A 15,813-nucleotide genomic window follows, 5' to 3' on the forward strand; every position below is an offset into this window, starting at 1 on the left:
GTTATTTTTTTTTTTGTTAAAAAAAATAAAATAAAATTGTCAATTTTAACGTTTTATTTAGATTACAAAAATAAATCGTAATACAAATAATCCTATCCTAAATTAAGACCTATGAAAGACTGATTTAAGACATTTTAATACCAATTAAGGCCTTGGTTTTATTTTGAAGAATTCAATGCCTTTTAAGACTTTTTAAGGACCTGCGGGAACCCTGTAGAAGGTGAGAAAGCTGTAAAATGCCTCCTTTTTTGACGTTTTTTTTTTTTATATATTTAAATTATGCCTCTTAAAAAAAACAAAAACAAAACACTGACACATTTAAAGTTACCAGAGGTCGGACACATCCTGCAGTAATACAAAATCTAACTGGTAGATTTGCTTCTCTGTATTTTTATAGCTCTCTGATCATTTGTGTACAAACTATCAACTCTGAATTGTTTTGAAGAGTTTTGTTTCATCTGGAGTTTACAAAGATTATTAAACAATGTTAAAATTGGCTTCCAAGCATAGTATGAAACCATTTCAATGTCATTAAATGCTGTATAAACTACTATCATTACAGGTAAATGTGATCATAACATTTATACAAACAACATCCTCCAGAAGTAGGTGGATCAGATTTATTCTGATGAACTCAGAGGTTACTTTTAAACAAATATACAGGATATATGAGCAGTGGCGGAACTAGATTTTTAATGTGCATGGGGGCGGGGGCTAAAGTATTCCAGAATGAGTTTGTTTCTCAAATCACTATTTGCAGTTTTAGCTCATAAACACTGAATACATTAAAATACATATAAGGAAGGGTTAGGGTTAACCCCAACCCTTCCTTATATCGGCCTCCTTGGTTGAAGTGTGATCCAAATAGTGCCGGCAGTTAGGAAGGAGCTAGAAAGAGGAAGCATGGTGTTTCCTAGCCCCAATGCAGTTAGCAAAGGAAGCTCCTGACGTTCCTAGCTGTTAATACGATCTATACGTTTGAGTGACAGGATGTATAGAGTTGAACAGATTACGTATTTTTTCCTCCTCTTAATGACACGTGCTAAAGTTCACAATTTAATATGTTTTGGGTTTTATAACTGAGAGGTTTAGCTGTAGGCTACATTTGTGTATTTTTTAAATTCTTCTCTAGAAGTATTTGACCAGCCTGATTTAGGTGGATGTCTGTTTCGTAATGAAAGCTGTCTGGATTCAGCAGAGCTCCTTTCCTACCCTGTATAGTGCTCTTACTAATGACCATACAAATACCGGGATACAAGCTAGGAACAAAAGGCGGAGTCTTCTGTTCCTAGCATATCTGGAAAAAATACATAGTTCAAGGCCAGGGGTTGGAAAACATTTTTTTAGGTGAACCAAATCGAACAGGAAGTGACACATGAGAACGAAATCTATTCAGAATAGCCAAGGAGGCATTTAGTACCTATAGTGTCTCCGCAGGTATCGCAGTACTCTGCATACAGGGATTCATAGCAGGAGCAGCAGTACGGTCTGCTCTCTCTCATGATGTAGCGCTGACCTCCTAGTGCTGCCTCGCACTCGAAGCAGCAGAAGTGCTTCATGTGCCAGTACCTTCCTTCTGCCTCCGTACACTCATCGGCTAGAATGATCTAGAAAAGAGTTAGATGGGACACATTGTGGACACAGAAGCACACAAACAAATTCAATCTGTGTGATAAAAGAAAAAAAAAAAATAATTTCAGCTCGCTGCCTTCAGACTGAGACTTTAGTCTATTGCTACGTTCACACCGGACGCAGCAGGAGCAGCAAAATCGCATCTGCTGCTTGTACCAGTTTAGTTTTGACGGTGAAAAAGTGTGTCTGACGCGCGTTGGACGGAGCTACTCTATCCTTTCGTTGCCTTGCAGCTATATTTGCTGTGATCAGTGGGAATAAAGTAGTTTTAATATGTTTTTAAGTGAGAAAGTCCACCTGAAAACTTAATCATTGCAGTCAGTTCATCCAGATTACCATCCTGCCTTCCAATATTATTTCCGTCGGAGCCGCTCAGACCCCCACATACCAGCGGTGCGCTGTCAGTAGGATCCCATTCAACAGCAGCCTATGGCCCGGTCGCCTCCTCGCGGTTCACCGCGGCGGCTGGTAGGTGGTTTTCTTGTACATATTTCGAACTGCAGGCACCAGGATAATAAAAGCTAACATATTTTGTCGGCATGTTTTAGCAATTTAAGTTCATTTAGGCGTTAATAAACTGTTTCAGAGGAGTGATCACAGCGCTCTTTATATGTGTATCATCAGCGATGTGTCTCTCTCCCTGCCAGCTCCCAGATCAGCTTCTCTGATTGGTTGATGTGGCGCATCGAGCAGCAAAAGTTACATTTTTCCATCTCGAGCAGCAGAGCGTTTGCGGCGCGTCGCGCATGTCAGATGCTTAAACGCTCCCGTCGCACTGCTTCAACTGCTCAGACGCGCTGCGCCTGCTGCTCAAAACGTGCTGCGGGTCCTTTTGCTGCGCCTTGACGCGCGTCAACCATTGACTTTGCATGTAAACTCGCTGCTTCTACTGCACCTGCTGCATCCGGTGTGAACGCAGCATAAAGCACCCTAAATGGTCTGATTCTTTGGTAAGCCATTGTGACTAATCTGTTAAAACATTGGAAAAAAACACAGAGGGACAAACAGCAAAAAGTAGAAATAGATTTGGTTAGTAAATTGCATTTATTATTAAAATTAAGAGGAGTAAAACAAAAAAGAAAACATGTGAGAATCAATTTAAATGTATCAGAGTTTCTGACTGTTTTAGTTTATTTAAAGAAAGAAAATATCAGGATTAGTGAATACGTGTTGAGGACTCAAAAGCAGAGTTGAAGAGAGATGAATTCTAGCTAAATTTAATGGGGAAGTAAAAATACAGAAGCCATAACCAAGAATCGATCAAAAAGAAACTCAGGAACCAAAAAATAGGAGACACCAGGAATAAACTAAGGGAATAAAGGAATTGGGAGAATCCAGCAACCCCAGAGGAGGATAATATATGCCAGAAAGAGCAATGAATGCAGTAATCTACTGATTGGGAGCAGGTGTGGACAGAAGGATCTAGAAGGGAGCTAAGGGGAAGGAGACTGACACAAGGGGGCAACAGAGAGTGAACAAGAAATACACCAGTGCTAGAAAATAACTTGGATGACACTAAATGGAAAAGAAAGCAATGAGCTAAAAAAACACAATATGTCAAAAATCAAAGTGTAACTGAAAACTCAAAACTTAGAACCAAAAAGTCCAGAAAGGGCAGAATCATGAAAGAAAATGTAAAGTCAGGTTATGTTTTTTTTTACCTTCTGACTCCCAACCATTAAAAAAGTAAGGATCTGCATCAGAAAAGGATGCAACAGTTACCTCATCGCAGGCCTGGCAGCGGGGCTTCAGCCTCTCAGCGTGGTGCCGACCGCAGAAGATCTGTCCGTCCTGAAAGAAGTAGATCAGATCCACCAGCAGCTCGCTGCAGGAAGAGCACTGGAAACACTGGGGGTGCCAGCAGCTGCCGTGACCTGCCCGGCTGGCAAACACGGCTATGTCTCCACCACAGATCTGTCTGCCACACTGGAAAAACAGATGTGGTTGAGTTGGGGTGTGGTACAAAAGGGAAAGAAGTGACGTTGTGTATCCTTTAAGGAGAAATAAAAAATCAGTAATTTGCTTCTACAGCTCTGTGATCATTAACTCTGGGTGCTGCCGCCTTGAAGCAATACCTGCACCTACATGCAGCTGCACTTAATGTCAATCTAAAGCACTGATACATTTTCATAAGCTTCCACATCTGTGCAATTATGCTAGAGAAGGAAAACTGATGCTTTACAAAAGCCTCAGTATGAAATAGGATCCATCTTTTTAGATTCGGAAGTAAATATTATCTCCACCTGTTGGCAGATGGCTCCGGTCATGGTGACAGGGAATGGTCTGACGATGCCTTTGCCCAAATTATCTCGTTTTCTCTGCTGGCTGAAGTCACGCAGTTCTTTTCTCTCCTCCTCATCCAAAGAGTTGCAGTACTGAGGCTGGAAGAAAACAGACTCTTGTTTGGATCATTTTCATGATGAAGGACTGAGCATTTTTTTCCCCCTCTAATTAAAAGCTGCTGTCCCTGTAGTTACCTCACTGTCATGGGCTGGAAGTTGGTGCAGCAGCTGTTTTATTCTGTATCTCTCTCCTGGACTGTTCACATACGGCACTCTGTCTTCTGGTAAGCAGCTAAAGTACTGGTACACCTGCATTAGAAGACAAAGAAAGGTACAAATGAGAGACTATTTATCTAGTTACAAAAGCTATATTCAATTACACACAATCAAATCATTTGGTTCTGTGTTTAAACACGCCTAAATGAATAAAAGCATCTCTTGTAGGTGAGGGAGTTTGATTTATACTGGCTGACCTGTTCAGGCTTGAGCCCAGGTGGGACCCAAGCGTACTCTTCGGAGGCGCATCCCGAGTCGTCGTCAGAGATGGAGTGTCTCTGGAAGTCCGACACCAGCTTCGTCATCATCTTTTCCAGCTGCCCTGGCACCGATCGCACCGCATGCTCCTCTCGCACACACTTGCAGTGGACGCAGATCTTCCTGTGGAGACAGACACCGTTTTAAAGCGTCATCCCTCGGGGACTCTAAAGCTGATTTACGACAAAAGCAAAACATGATCGGATCTCATATCTTTTAACATCAAAAGCAGCTTATCCAGGTGTACCTATTGCTGAAGCCTAAGACGGAGGTCTTTGAACTCCAGAGAAACTGAAACTTTTGTTTAAGATAATAATTTTTCTGCTCTACAAAGCTTTGCTAAAGTGATACTTAAGCTTATTCAGATCTTATGTAACAACAAGAAACTTTAAAAAAGGCTGGAACTTCATGGAATAGCCGGATGCAAAGTAGTGTATAGTTGTTAAGCACATTTTTTTGGTTTGTTTACCTTTTTTTTTTAATGTATGGCAGGCAGTTATATGCAGTACTTGCTAAAAATTCAACCTCACATATCTCTTACAGTTTTGGGCATGAAGAAACTGGTATTTTTGCAAATTGGTTCTCTGCTAAAGAAACTAATTCCCACAGTATGATGGAGCCACTAGATGGTTTTAAAGTAGGGAGATCTATTCACTTACTAAAAATTGCTTTATTTTTTTTACAGCTTACTTTTTTCTGTGAAGGCCAAATAGGCTACATGGCATGACTTTATTTCAGCAATGGTTTTTTTTTTTCTAATCTCTCTTAGAGGCCAAACTTGTGGAGTGAACAAACAATCAGATTAACTTTTCGTCTAAAACGTCAGAATAAGGGGAGTGAAAACAACTTGCCACAGTTTTAAGATTATTTTTAAGAAGAATGTTAAAGGTCTATTTTATACTACATTTGAAAATTAAAAATATTAGAAATGAGGCCTCCCCAACAATGTTTTTTTTGTGATTAATGAAGGGAAATTCCTATCAGATTAGGCAGCCAGCATGTTCCAAAGATCTCCTTAATCAGCCCCCCTCTGGATGAGCTTTTTTTTGGCTTTTTATGCCCAATCCTCCTAAAGGTCACCCCGCCGCCCCCGACCGCCCCATATAGGGCACTATATAGTGGATACACTATGTTCTATGAGTCTACATGTCTAGTGGATGAAAAAGTAGTGGACTCGAAATTTCCCACAATGCACCTTGAAAACTAGTGATCCTCCATGGTTACTAAATCAGTAGATATGTCCCAGATTGCTTTGCGAGAGCTCGCTTCGGAAAGCATTATGGGATTTGTTGTAGCAGCGACAAATAACAAAGATGGCGCAGGCACCGTGTGTGGAGGCAGAGTTACGCAAACAACGGGGAGTAAAAAGATGTGATCATCTGTCTGAACGTCAGTTAACTGAGTTTACTGTAAAGTCCACTATATAGCCCTCGCTCTATAGAGATAGAGGGATTTGCGAGTTAGGGCGGATGTTCAGACCGTCTAGATGAAGGCCGCACCCTGACTGATGGGCTGCTACAGACCAATCTGGACAGCTTTTTTCCCTTTATGACATCATTAGCGGAATGATGTTCAAACAAACCATTTTTATAGAATAATAGAATTATTGTAAGCGTAGATTTCACCTCAGTTATGCCTCTTTTCAGCTTCTGCTTTAGAGTGTAATGCAAATAAGCTGTAGCTGGTATCACCCAACTCCATCATTACACCGCACTTAAAAATGGCTGCAAACAGAAGAAGAATGATACTACCATACATCTCCGACCCCGAGTCAGACCCAGAAGCTGAAAAAGCAGAGCCTTCCGGAAAACAAGATATGATGCAGAAAGCATTTCTGAATGGAAAGTAAGAAGCAAAAGGCTACAGACTACCATCGATAAAGATCCAGTGCTACCAACAAAGCCATCTTTCTCTGGTGTTAAACTGTCCTGTTCCATCTTCTCAACAGTGTTGCTTTTTCTAAGATACCTCTTGGAGGTATTTTGGTTATTTTAGGTTTGAAAAATCTAAGGAAGAAATGAAGCACCAACAGCGCTAGCATCCCTATGGGATTTTCAATGCAAATTAGTATAATGCTAACCAACAGTTGTCCACTGTTCAGTTGTAGTTTACTTTAAGTAAATTTTATGAACATTTTTCATCATGTATTATTGCCAATGTTCTGTTCCTCCTAGGGCCGTCCTACGTGCTCATCCTCATTTTCACATGGTGAGTCTGATAAAGTGGAAAAATTGCAAATCTTCTTTTGGAAAGTCAGTTTGTATGAGCGATGCAAACAGCAACTTTTAAACAGAGCGTGCACGAGGAGAAATGGGCCTGTGCATGCTCTAGCATACATTTAATAGGCGTTCCCTCTCGGGAGCAAGTACAGGGTTGTGCATGTGCATTTTTTTTTTTTTAATGGAGAGGGCCGGTCTTTTAAAAAAAACCCCACTATACCTTTAAGTTGTGTATGTGTTTTTTTTCCAATAGGAATTATAATTCTTGCACCAACCAATGCTGTCATCATTATTGGGAGATTTTAAAAGGCGACACCATCAAAACATCTACCTATTGCCAAAAAACAACTGGGAGGGTTTTTTATTTTTCAGTGCTTGGCTTGTTTTAAGAGACGAGACCCAAATGGCAGGAATGGTCCTGTTTCTAAAACTAAACATATAAATGAATTAGATCTCAATAAAGCACGTTAAAGTTTGCAACTGTAACCATCGAAAGCAGGAAAAAATTTTAAGAGGTGCAAATACTTGTATATTTGTTGAGGGTGGAACAAAGTAACATACTTAAAGATCAAGCTTTACTTCCAGTTGCTAAAACAGAACCAAACAAAAGGACTAATAACAGTTTCACATCACAGTCATATGTCACTCCCACTGCTTTCAAACATATAATTTACTAAGGCACCATGCAGGAGACATTACATCACAAACCAGCCCACAAGCACATTTTTCAGGCTGACTAAACTAGACCTTCTGCTGCCAGTCAGAACACAACTGTTGTCTCTGCTTTTAAAAGCATATCAGAAAAGAACACCAGATCCAGATAATCTAGAACTCAGAGGAGTCAATGCCCTCCTCACCCTGACATCTTGCAGCCTCTGCATCAGGACCAGCACATCTCTGCCATGCAGGCGGCAAAACCAGGTCACGGACATAAGCCTGGCTGTCGATCTGGGACAGTTAGTCGAGGGAGGTGAAGATGGGATCGCTAATCTCCGTCTGCCTTGTACTGCCACCATCTTGTCCTCAGTCTACATCACATTCAATCTGAAGGAAGGTGTTACTGTGTGTGGGACCGGTGGAGTCAGGATAAAAGTGCCCAGGGCTGAAAACGAAGTGTGGGTGTGACAATGTGTCAATACTCTGCTTTTACTTTACGTTTCTGTAGTGATTACATAACAGCTTGCCAGCTGGCTAAAGTTCACATGGCAACAAAGCTGCTTTACTTGAGCACCCAACCCCCAAGGAACCAAAAAGCCTGTGCACCCAAAAACAACCACTGGTCATATGCGGATTAATACTCTTCCAATCAACAGATATATATTTATAGAGAGAGGCAATAAGTGTTTTTGGATGCTAGTCACTAGCATTTCAAAAAGAGTCCTCCATCTTACCCATCTTACAATCTAATTAATGAGAGGTTGATGATGTAATAACAAGAGATATCAAAATGGGCTCCCACTATTTTCCTGTGATGCTATATTGTTGGTTGGCGATTAGAACCCTGAAGGCTGAAATGTAATTTAATTGGTGAATAAAAGGTATATTGGGATTCTGATGTATGACAATGTCACATTCAGTTTCAGGCTGTGATGGCTTCAACCAGCAGTAGGTGGCAACCATCACACACATCCTAAGGTAACTAAAAAAAAATAAAGAAAAAAGAGTCTGAAGTCATTAAAGGTACAAAGTTATGGTTGAACTTTTTAGAAAAAGTACTACTAAACTCCTAAATTAGCTATTATTTGTTTAATGTNGAAATATGATGAAATAGTTAACATGATGAAATAATACATAAATGATTAAAAAGAAGAGCAACAGAATAAAAAAAATTAAACTTAACCCACTGAGTGAGTTGTTCTGTATTCAGAAGACGAAGAGGGCACCCCATGTGGTCCTTGAGGGCCCCTTGGTGCCCGCGTTGCTATTTTACATTAGTGTCTACATGTCTAGTGGATGAAAAAGTAGTGGACTCGAAATTTCCCACAATGCACCTTGAAAACTAGTGATCCTCCATGGTTACTAAATCAGTAGATATGTCCCAGATTGCTTTGCGAGAGCTCGCTTCGGAAAGCATTATGGGATTTGTTGTAGCAGCGACAAATAACAAAGATGGCGCAGGCACCGTGTGTGGAGGCAGAGTTACGCAAACAACGGGGAGTAAAAAGATGTGATCATCTGTCTGAACGTCAGTTAACTGAGTTTACTGTAAAGTCCACTATATAGCCCTCGCTCTATAGAGATAGAGGGATTTGCGAGTTAGGGCGGATGTTCAGACCGTCTAGATGAAGGCCGCACCCTGACTGATGGGCTGCTACAGACCACTCTGGACAGCTTGTTTCCCCTTATGACATCATTAGCGGAATGATGTTCAAACAAACCATTTTAGAGATATATTATGCTCCCTTTTACACATTTGGTATGATGCATAGATAGCGTAGATTTCACCTCAGTTATGCCTCTTTTCAGCTTCCGCTTTAGAGCTGTAATGCAAATAAGCTGTAGCTGGTATCACCCAACTCCATCATTACACCGCACTTAAAAATGGCTGCAAACAGAAGAAGAATGATACTACCATACATCTCCGACCCCGAGTCAGACCCAGAAGCTGAAAAAGCAGAGCCTTCCGGAAAACAAGATATGATGCAGAAAGCATTTCTGAATGGAAAGTAAGAAGCAAAAGGCTACAGACTACCATCGATAAAGATCCAGTGCTACCAACAAAGCCATCTTTCTCTGGTGTTAAACTGTCCTGTTCCATCTTCTCAACAGTGTTGCTTTTTCTAAGATACCTCTTGGAGGTATTTTGGTTATTTTAGGTTTGAAAAATCTAAGGAAGAAATAAAGCACCAACAGCGCTAGCATCCCTATGGGATTTTCAATGCAAATTAGTATAATGCTAACCAACAGTTGTCCACTGTTCAGTTGTAGTTTACTTTAAGTAAATTTTATGAACATTTTTCATCATGTATTATTGCCAATGTTCTGTTCCTCCTAGGGCCGTCCTACGTGCTCATCCTCATTTTCACATGGTGAGTCTGATAAAGTGGAAAAATTGCAAATCTTCTTTTGGAAAGTCAGTTTGTATGAGCGATGCAAACAGCAACTTTTAAACAGAGCGTGCACGAGGAGAAATGGGCCTGTGCATGCTCTAGCATACATTTAATAGGCGTTCCCTCTCGGGAGCAAGTACAGGGTTGTGCATGTGCATTTTTTTTTTTTTAATGGAGAGGGCCGGTCTTTTAAAAAAAACCCCACTATACCTTTAAGTTGTGTATGTGTTTTTTTTCCAATAGGAATTATAATTCTTGCACCAACCAATGCTGTCATCATTATTGGGAGATTTTAAAAGGCGACACCATCAAAACATCTACCTATTGCCAAAAAACAACTGGGAGGGTTTTTTATTTTTCAGTGCTTGGCTTGTTTTAAGAGACGAGACCCAAATGGCAGGAATGGTCCTGTTTCTAAAACTAAACATATAAATGAATTAGATCTCCATAAAGCACGTTAAAGTTTGCAACTGTAACCATCGAAAGCAGGAAAAAATTTTAAGAGGTGCAAATACTTGTATATTTGTTGAGGGTGGAACAAAGTAACATACTTAAAGATCAAGCTTTACTTCCAGTTGCTAAAACAGAACCAAACAAAAGGACTAATAACAGTTTCACATCACAGTCATATGTCACTCCCACTGCTTTCAAACATATAATTTACTAAGGCACCATGCAGGAGACATTACATCACAAACCAGCCCACAAGCACATTTTTCAGGCTGACTAAACTAGACCTTCTGCTGCCAGTCAGAACACAACTGTTGTCTCTGCTTTTAAAAGCATATCAGAAAAGAACACCAGATCCAGATAATCTAGAACTCAGAGGAGTCAATGCCCTCCTCACCCTGACATCTTGCAGCCTCTGCATCAGGACCAGCACATCTCTGCCATGCAGGCGGCAAAACCAGGTCACGGACATAAGCCTGGCTGTCGATCTGGGACAGTTAGTCGAGGGAGGTGAAGATGGGATCGCTAATCTCCGTCTGCCTTGTACTGCCACCATCTTGTCCTCAGTCTACATCACATTCAATCTGAAGGAAGGTGTTACTGTGTGTGGGACCGGTGGAGTCAGGATAAAAGTGCCCAGGGCTGAAAACGAAGTGTGGGTGTGACAATGTGTCAATACTCTGCTTTTACTTTACGTTTCTGTAGTGATTACATAACAGCTTGCCAGCTGGCTAAAGTTCACATGGCAACAAAGCTGCTTTACTTGAGCACCCAACCCCCAAGGAACCAAAAAGCCTGTGCACCCAAAAACAACCACTGGTCATATGCGGATTAATACTCTTCCAATCAACAGATATATATTTATAGAGAGAGGCAATAAGTGTTTTTGGATGCTAGTCACTAGCATTTCAAAAAGAGTCCTCCATCTTACCCATCTTACAATCTAATTAATGAGAGGTTGATGATGTAATAACAAGAGATATCAAAATGGGCTCCCACTATTTTCCTGTGATGCTATATTGTTGGTTGGCGATTAGAACCCTGAAGGCTGAAATGTAATTTAATTGGTGAATAAAAGGTATATTGGGATTCTGATGTATGACAATGTCACATTCAGTTTCAGGCTGTGATGGCTTCAACCAGCAGTAGGTGGCAACCATCACACACATCCTAAGGTAACTAAAAAAAAATAAAGAAAAAAGAGTCTGAAGTCATTAAAGGTACAAAGTTATGGTTGAACTTTTTAGAAAAAGTACTACTAAACTCCTAAATTAGCTATTATTTGTTTAATGTTTTCCAACTGTTTCATTTTCTTCTCTACCTGCTTTTATCATGTTTTTTATTTGCCTTTATTCTGTTTTTTGTGGTCCAATTTGTTTTATTTGTTTAACAAAGGTTTTTGCTTTTATTCTGCTTTTATTTTTCTTCTATTTTATTATCTAATTCATATAAAGCATTTTGAATTGTCCATGTACTAAATTGTGCTATACAAATAACCTTGCCTTGCCTTAACTTGTCACACCTGCTGGCATTTTTTAAAATAAGCTGCAGTTGGTTTGAATGGGAATGAAGATTAATTGTGTGACAGTCTTGCTTAACGCTTTAAATAAACACTATGTTTGCCCCAAGTATCAAATTATTCATGAGACAATCAGAAAACTCCTCTGCCATGGCAGCCACCTTGGAATTTGATACGACGAGTAAAATCACAGCCAAGGTCGCATTTCATAAAGTGGATTTTTTTTCTCTCTGTTTGACATTTAATTAGACTTTTCCTCTTTTATGTTCATTAAGATGATGAAACTGCTTTCATCCCTCAGACCAACCACAAAGTTCAACTGACTTCCTGCAGTTCTCAGCTTCCAGATTCTTGTTGCTTTTTCAAATAAAACATTAAAAATTAACTGGTTTTCCATGTGATTCTGTATGCGTGTCAAAAACAAAATAAAAACAAACATGACATTAGTTATCCTTCAAGATTTTCTCAAGATACCTATGTAGTAATTCAGCCCATTCTTTTAGACATAACTTCAGTAGCTAAAGTAGGTCTGCAGTAGGGATGGAACGGTTTATGAAAACCGTGCGAACCGTTCGGTTCAACTGTCTCGGTTCGATTCGCGTGTGTTGCGTTCGGTTCATGCGCTGCTCCTTTTTCTCATAGGCGAAGCGTTTACACTCCAGAGCAGAAGGTGGCGGTACTGCGACCTAAGCCAACCACCAGTAGTAAACAAGAAGAAGAAGCGAAGCAGCGTAGCCGGGTGTAGCAGAAAAAAATCAGTTGTTGTGGAGAATTGTGTGGGTATGGCGAGTGGGAAAGAACAGGAGTTGGAAGACGCGCCAGCAGCACTTTATAGGTCTGCTGTATGGGACCACTTTGCATTTAGAGTGACCTACGATGACGGCGGGAAGAAAGTTGTGGATAAAAGTGCAACAGTGTGCAAGCATTGTGCAACACGTTTTGTTTATGCTAACAGCAACATGACCAACATGTCATGCTAACCCCGAAATCCCACATACTCCGTCAGCGCTCCGCCCCGCTGTGCTCCAGACCTCCTGCGCAAAGCAAAGCCTAAAGCCTCCGCTGTGGCTCCCGTCCGCTCCGCTCTGAGTTCCTTGGAGATTGTAGAGGGCATGCGCCAGATAAAATAAATTCAAAGCAGCAAAATATGTGGAAATGATCCAGGTTTTCCGCGGATCATTAAAAATAATTACAATTCATACATTTTTTTTGATTTTTTAAATTAATTTAATTAATTTTTATGGGATTTCGGTGTAACAATCAACATATACCGAACCGAACCGAAAATCGTGATCACGAAACCGTGAACCGAACCGAACCGTGGATTTTGTGAACCGTTCCACCCCTAGTCTGCAGGCACCATCATCACACACCTCTTAAGCTGTATTCATAGATTTTTTTTCTTTTTAATGGACTGAAACCAAAGTCTGTCGCTGTTTTTCTAAATCTACACCATAGCTGATTTAGTAGTATGATTAAGGTCAGTGTCCATTTAGATGATCTGCTTGTCCCTAAGCTTTAGCTCTTAGTAAAGCGCTGCAAGTTTTTTTTTTCTTTCATATTTTCACATTTCATCATTGTGCCAGTGGTGTAACAATATTAGTGCGTTTGCGTACTGCACAGGCGTCAAACTCCGAGTTCCAGTGTCAGTATCCTGCATCTTTTAGATGTCTGTCTGCTTCAGCAAACCTTTTTTATTTGCTCAATTTAAAGGGTTGATTTGCACATATTTAACCACACAGAACTAGTCTCTGGGAAAGGAACCATCATCCTTCTTATAACTGGACTTTTATTACTGATGTACATCCTCATCTGAACTGATAAACATGCCCCTTTAGAAATTCAGAACTTTTATCCATGGATACAATTCTTTTGGTTTGTTCCCTACATTTTTTCCATGATGTCACACAGGGAAGCAGCGCTTAGGAGTCTTTGCCTTAAACAAACATTCACTGATGCTCCTCAAATTAAACTAATTGGGGTAAAGTAACCAATAAAGTTCTCTAAAAAGCCTTACGAAGTTATTTAAAGTGTATAAATCTATTTCTGTAAACTTTAGGGCTTTGAAAAAAGTAAAACATAAAGCTCTCATGATTTGTAGCCAAAAGAATAAAGTGATACTGACTCAACGAAAACAGGTCAAATTTAAATTTAGAATTTTCTGTATTTTTTATGAAAAATATGTTGTATTATATTTATGTAAATACTTGGTTCCAACTAAATGTGAAAAATAAAAACAATGTATTCAGCACTAAGAGATTCACTAATCGCAGAGTGGATTAGCTAATCACAGAATGCTGCAACAACATGATAACTTCATCAAACACATCATTTAAAAATCCCATAAATTCAGTCAACGTCAGCTTAAACCAACAGCGTGAATTTTTCTGGGTCCAATAAAACAATAAAGGTTAGTGAGATACTATCGATTTAAAAACGGAAATGTCTTATCTCCACTTTATACGATTTCCTCTTCAAAACGAGTTACAGTGAGAATAGGTTAAAAAAAAACAAACAGGTTTTGGTCTTATCCCCGAAAAGCTTGACTGCTTCAAACTAAACTAAAAACAAACACATTAAAATAGCTTTTCCTCCTCTAATCAATAGAGGAAAACATTTCCCCTTGGTTATCATATTAAACAAAGTTTTGAAAGATAATACAATTCATCTGACAGCAATATAAGGACGTAAAGACAGCATAAACACAAAGTTAAGGCACAAACTAGCATTTATCTTCTAAAGTCCATCGCCCCTTTAGATAATTACTGTTTAAGCTTCCAGTCTAACTAATCCAGTTATTGAGAAACTAGAACTTTTAGTCACCTTCTGAAATAATCATGACCAGTTAGTCCCATTCAGTGCGTTGATGCCTTCCATCCAGACTTCTGATCCCATCACTCTGTCCATTTAGGTCCTCTTCCCTAACAGCCCGTCTGTGTGAGGAGGACACTTTATGGCTGCTCCTCTCCATGTGGGATCTTCTCTCTGCGCGCGTCGCTTTTCACTGTCCCCACCGAGCGCCGACTCCCACCCTCCTCCGTCCCGTGTGGGAGAGCAAACAAATGGCTCCGACTCACCAGATTTAACCACACATGCCACCCGAAGTACAAACAGAACTTAACCTTTTATGAGCTGACGCAATTGCAGAAACTGATTTAAACAGAAAAACTAGAAACACGAACAGCTGAGGAATTCTGCATATTCACAATAAGCCTTAAAATATTAAGTCAAACTAGAAAACAACAGTGTACTCAGTTTTTCTGCTCTTGTGACTAAACAGCCGTAGCTGATTCAAAACAGATGGATGATTGTAGCGTTGGTGGCATTATTAATCATAGAAATCATCCAGAATTGGAGCTTATGAGCAACGGTGTAACATTTGTTGCATTATTAGATCAAGATGGCGATGCGTGACGGTGAAATGTCCCTGGACAAATACCAGACAGAGAGCTCTTCCATCTGTGGAACGTCACGATGCTTCATCTCATCAGACGTCCATCCACTGAGGATTAAAAACCACTCTGAGATAATGTCAGACTTTTCTAAGCATAGCATGTAAATGGTTTCATGATTCTTCCCTGTGAAGACGCAGTAAACGGGCCTCAGATCTGGCTCCAGACAGATGGGCCTTTCCCCATAACTCCCTTCCACTAATAGGGGATGGAGTAATTACCACATGGCTGCTGAAACTAATAGCAACCGGTGACTTTGATCAGGTTTGAAGCATGGCGGGGGACCTGTGGGTCAGCAGTAACTCGATTCACTTTCCGTCAGGCAGCGGAAGCACCATCTGCCTCCCCCCCCAGATTAAGAGGTGTCTGAAAAAAGCTGGATGAAGATGGATCGCTTCCCGCTCAGAGAGCATCAGCAGATGAGCCTCCGCTCTCTTGGATGATCTTATCCGTCGGTGAAGGTGTGACTCTCGATTGGTTATCAAGGAGGATGCAATTAGAAACAGACTCTGAGGTCCTAATAACTGACCCCCCATAAATCACAACCACTTAATCACATTCATGTTACGCCTTCTGCTGGATCAGATATGTCTAAACAGGACATTTGTCTCTGTCATCTTACCCTGATGTAATTCCTAATCTGTCTTTAATGCATAATGAAAAGGCATAAACTAA

At 40.3% G+C, this 15,813-nt stretch overlaps 1 protein-coding gene across 2 annotated transcripts in view; it reads right to left on the reverse strand.

Annotated features, from left to right (window-relative positions):
• prickle3 (prickle homolog 3) overlaps positions 1-15,813 on the reverse strand; it is a 40,025-nt gene that overhangs the window by 5,173 nt on the left and 19,039 nt on the right. The window contains exons 1-6 of one of the 2 annotated variants that reach the window (XM_015392339.1): positions 14,510-14,659; positions 4,388-4,571; positions 4,110-4,223; positions 3,876-4,013; positions 3,355-3,558; positions 1,421-1,607 (exon numbers count right to left, since the gene is read on the reverse strand). In XM_015392339.1, coding sequence (XP_015247825.1) covers positions 1,421-1,607; positions 3,355-3,558; positions 3,876-4,013; positions 4,110-4,223; positions 4,388-4,571; positions 14,510-14,541 — 859 coding nt within the window. In that variant the 5' untranslated portion in view covers positions 14,542-14,659. Of the gene's footprint in view, positions 1-1,420; positions 1,608-3,354; positions 3,559-3,875; positions 4,014-4,109; positions 4,224-4,387; positions 4,572-14,509; positions 14,660-15,813 lie in introns of those variants that run through there. The other variant, XM_015392338.1, reaches the window with a different exon arrangement.

The sequence above is a fragment of the Cyprinodon variegatus genome, unplaced genomic scaffold (genome assembly GCF_000732505.1).
Source record: "Cyprinodon variegatus isolate N-32 unplaced genomic scaffold, C_variegatus-1.0 Scaffold587, whole genome shotgun sequence".
Classification (NCBI taxonomy): domain Eukaryota; kingdom Metazoa; phylum Chordata; class Actinopteri; order Cyprinodontiformes; family Cyprinodontidae; genus Cyprinodon; species Cyprinodon variegatus.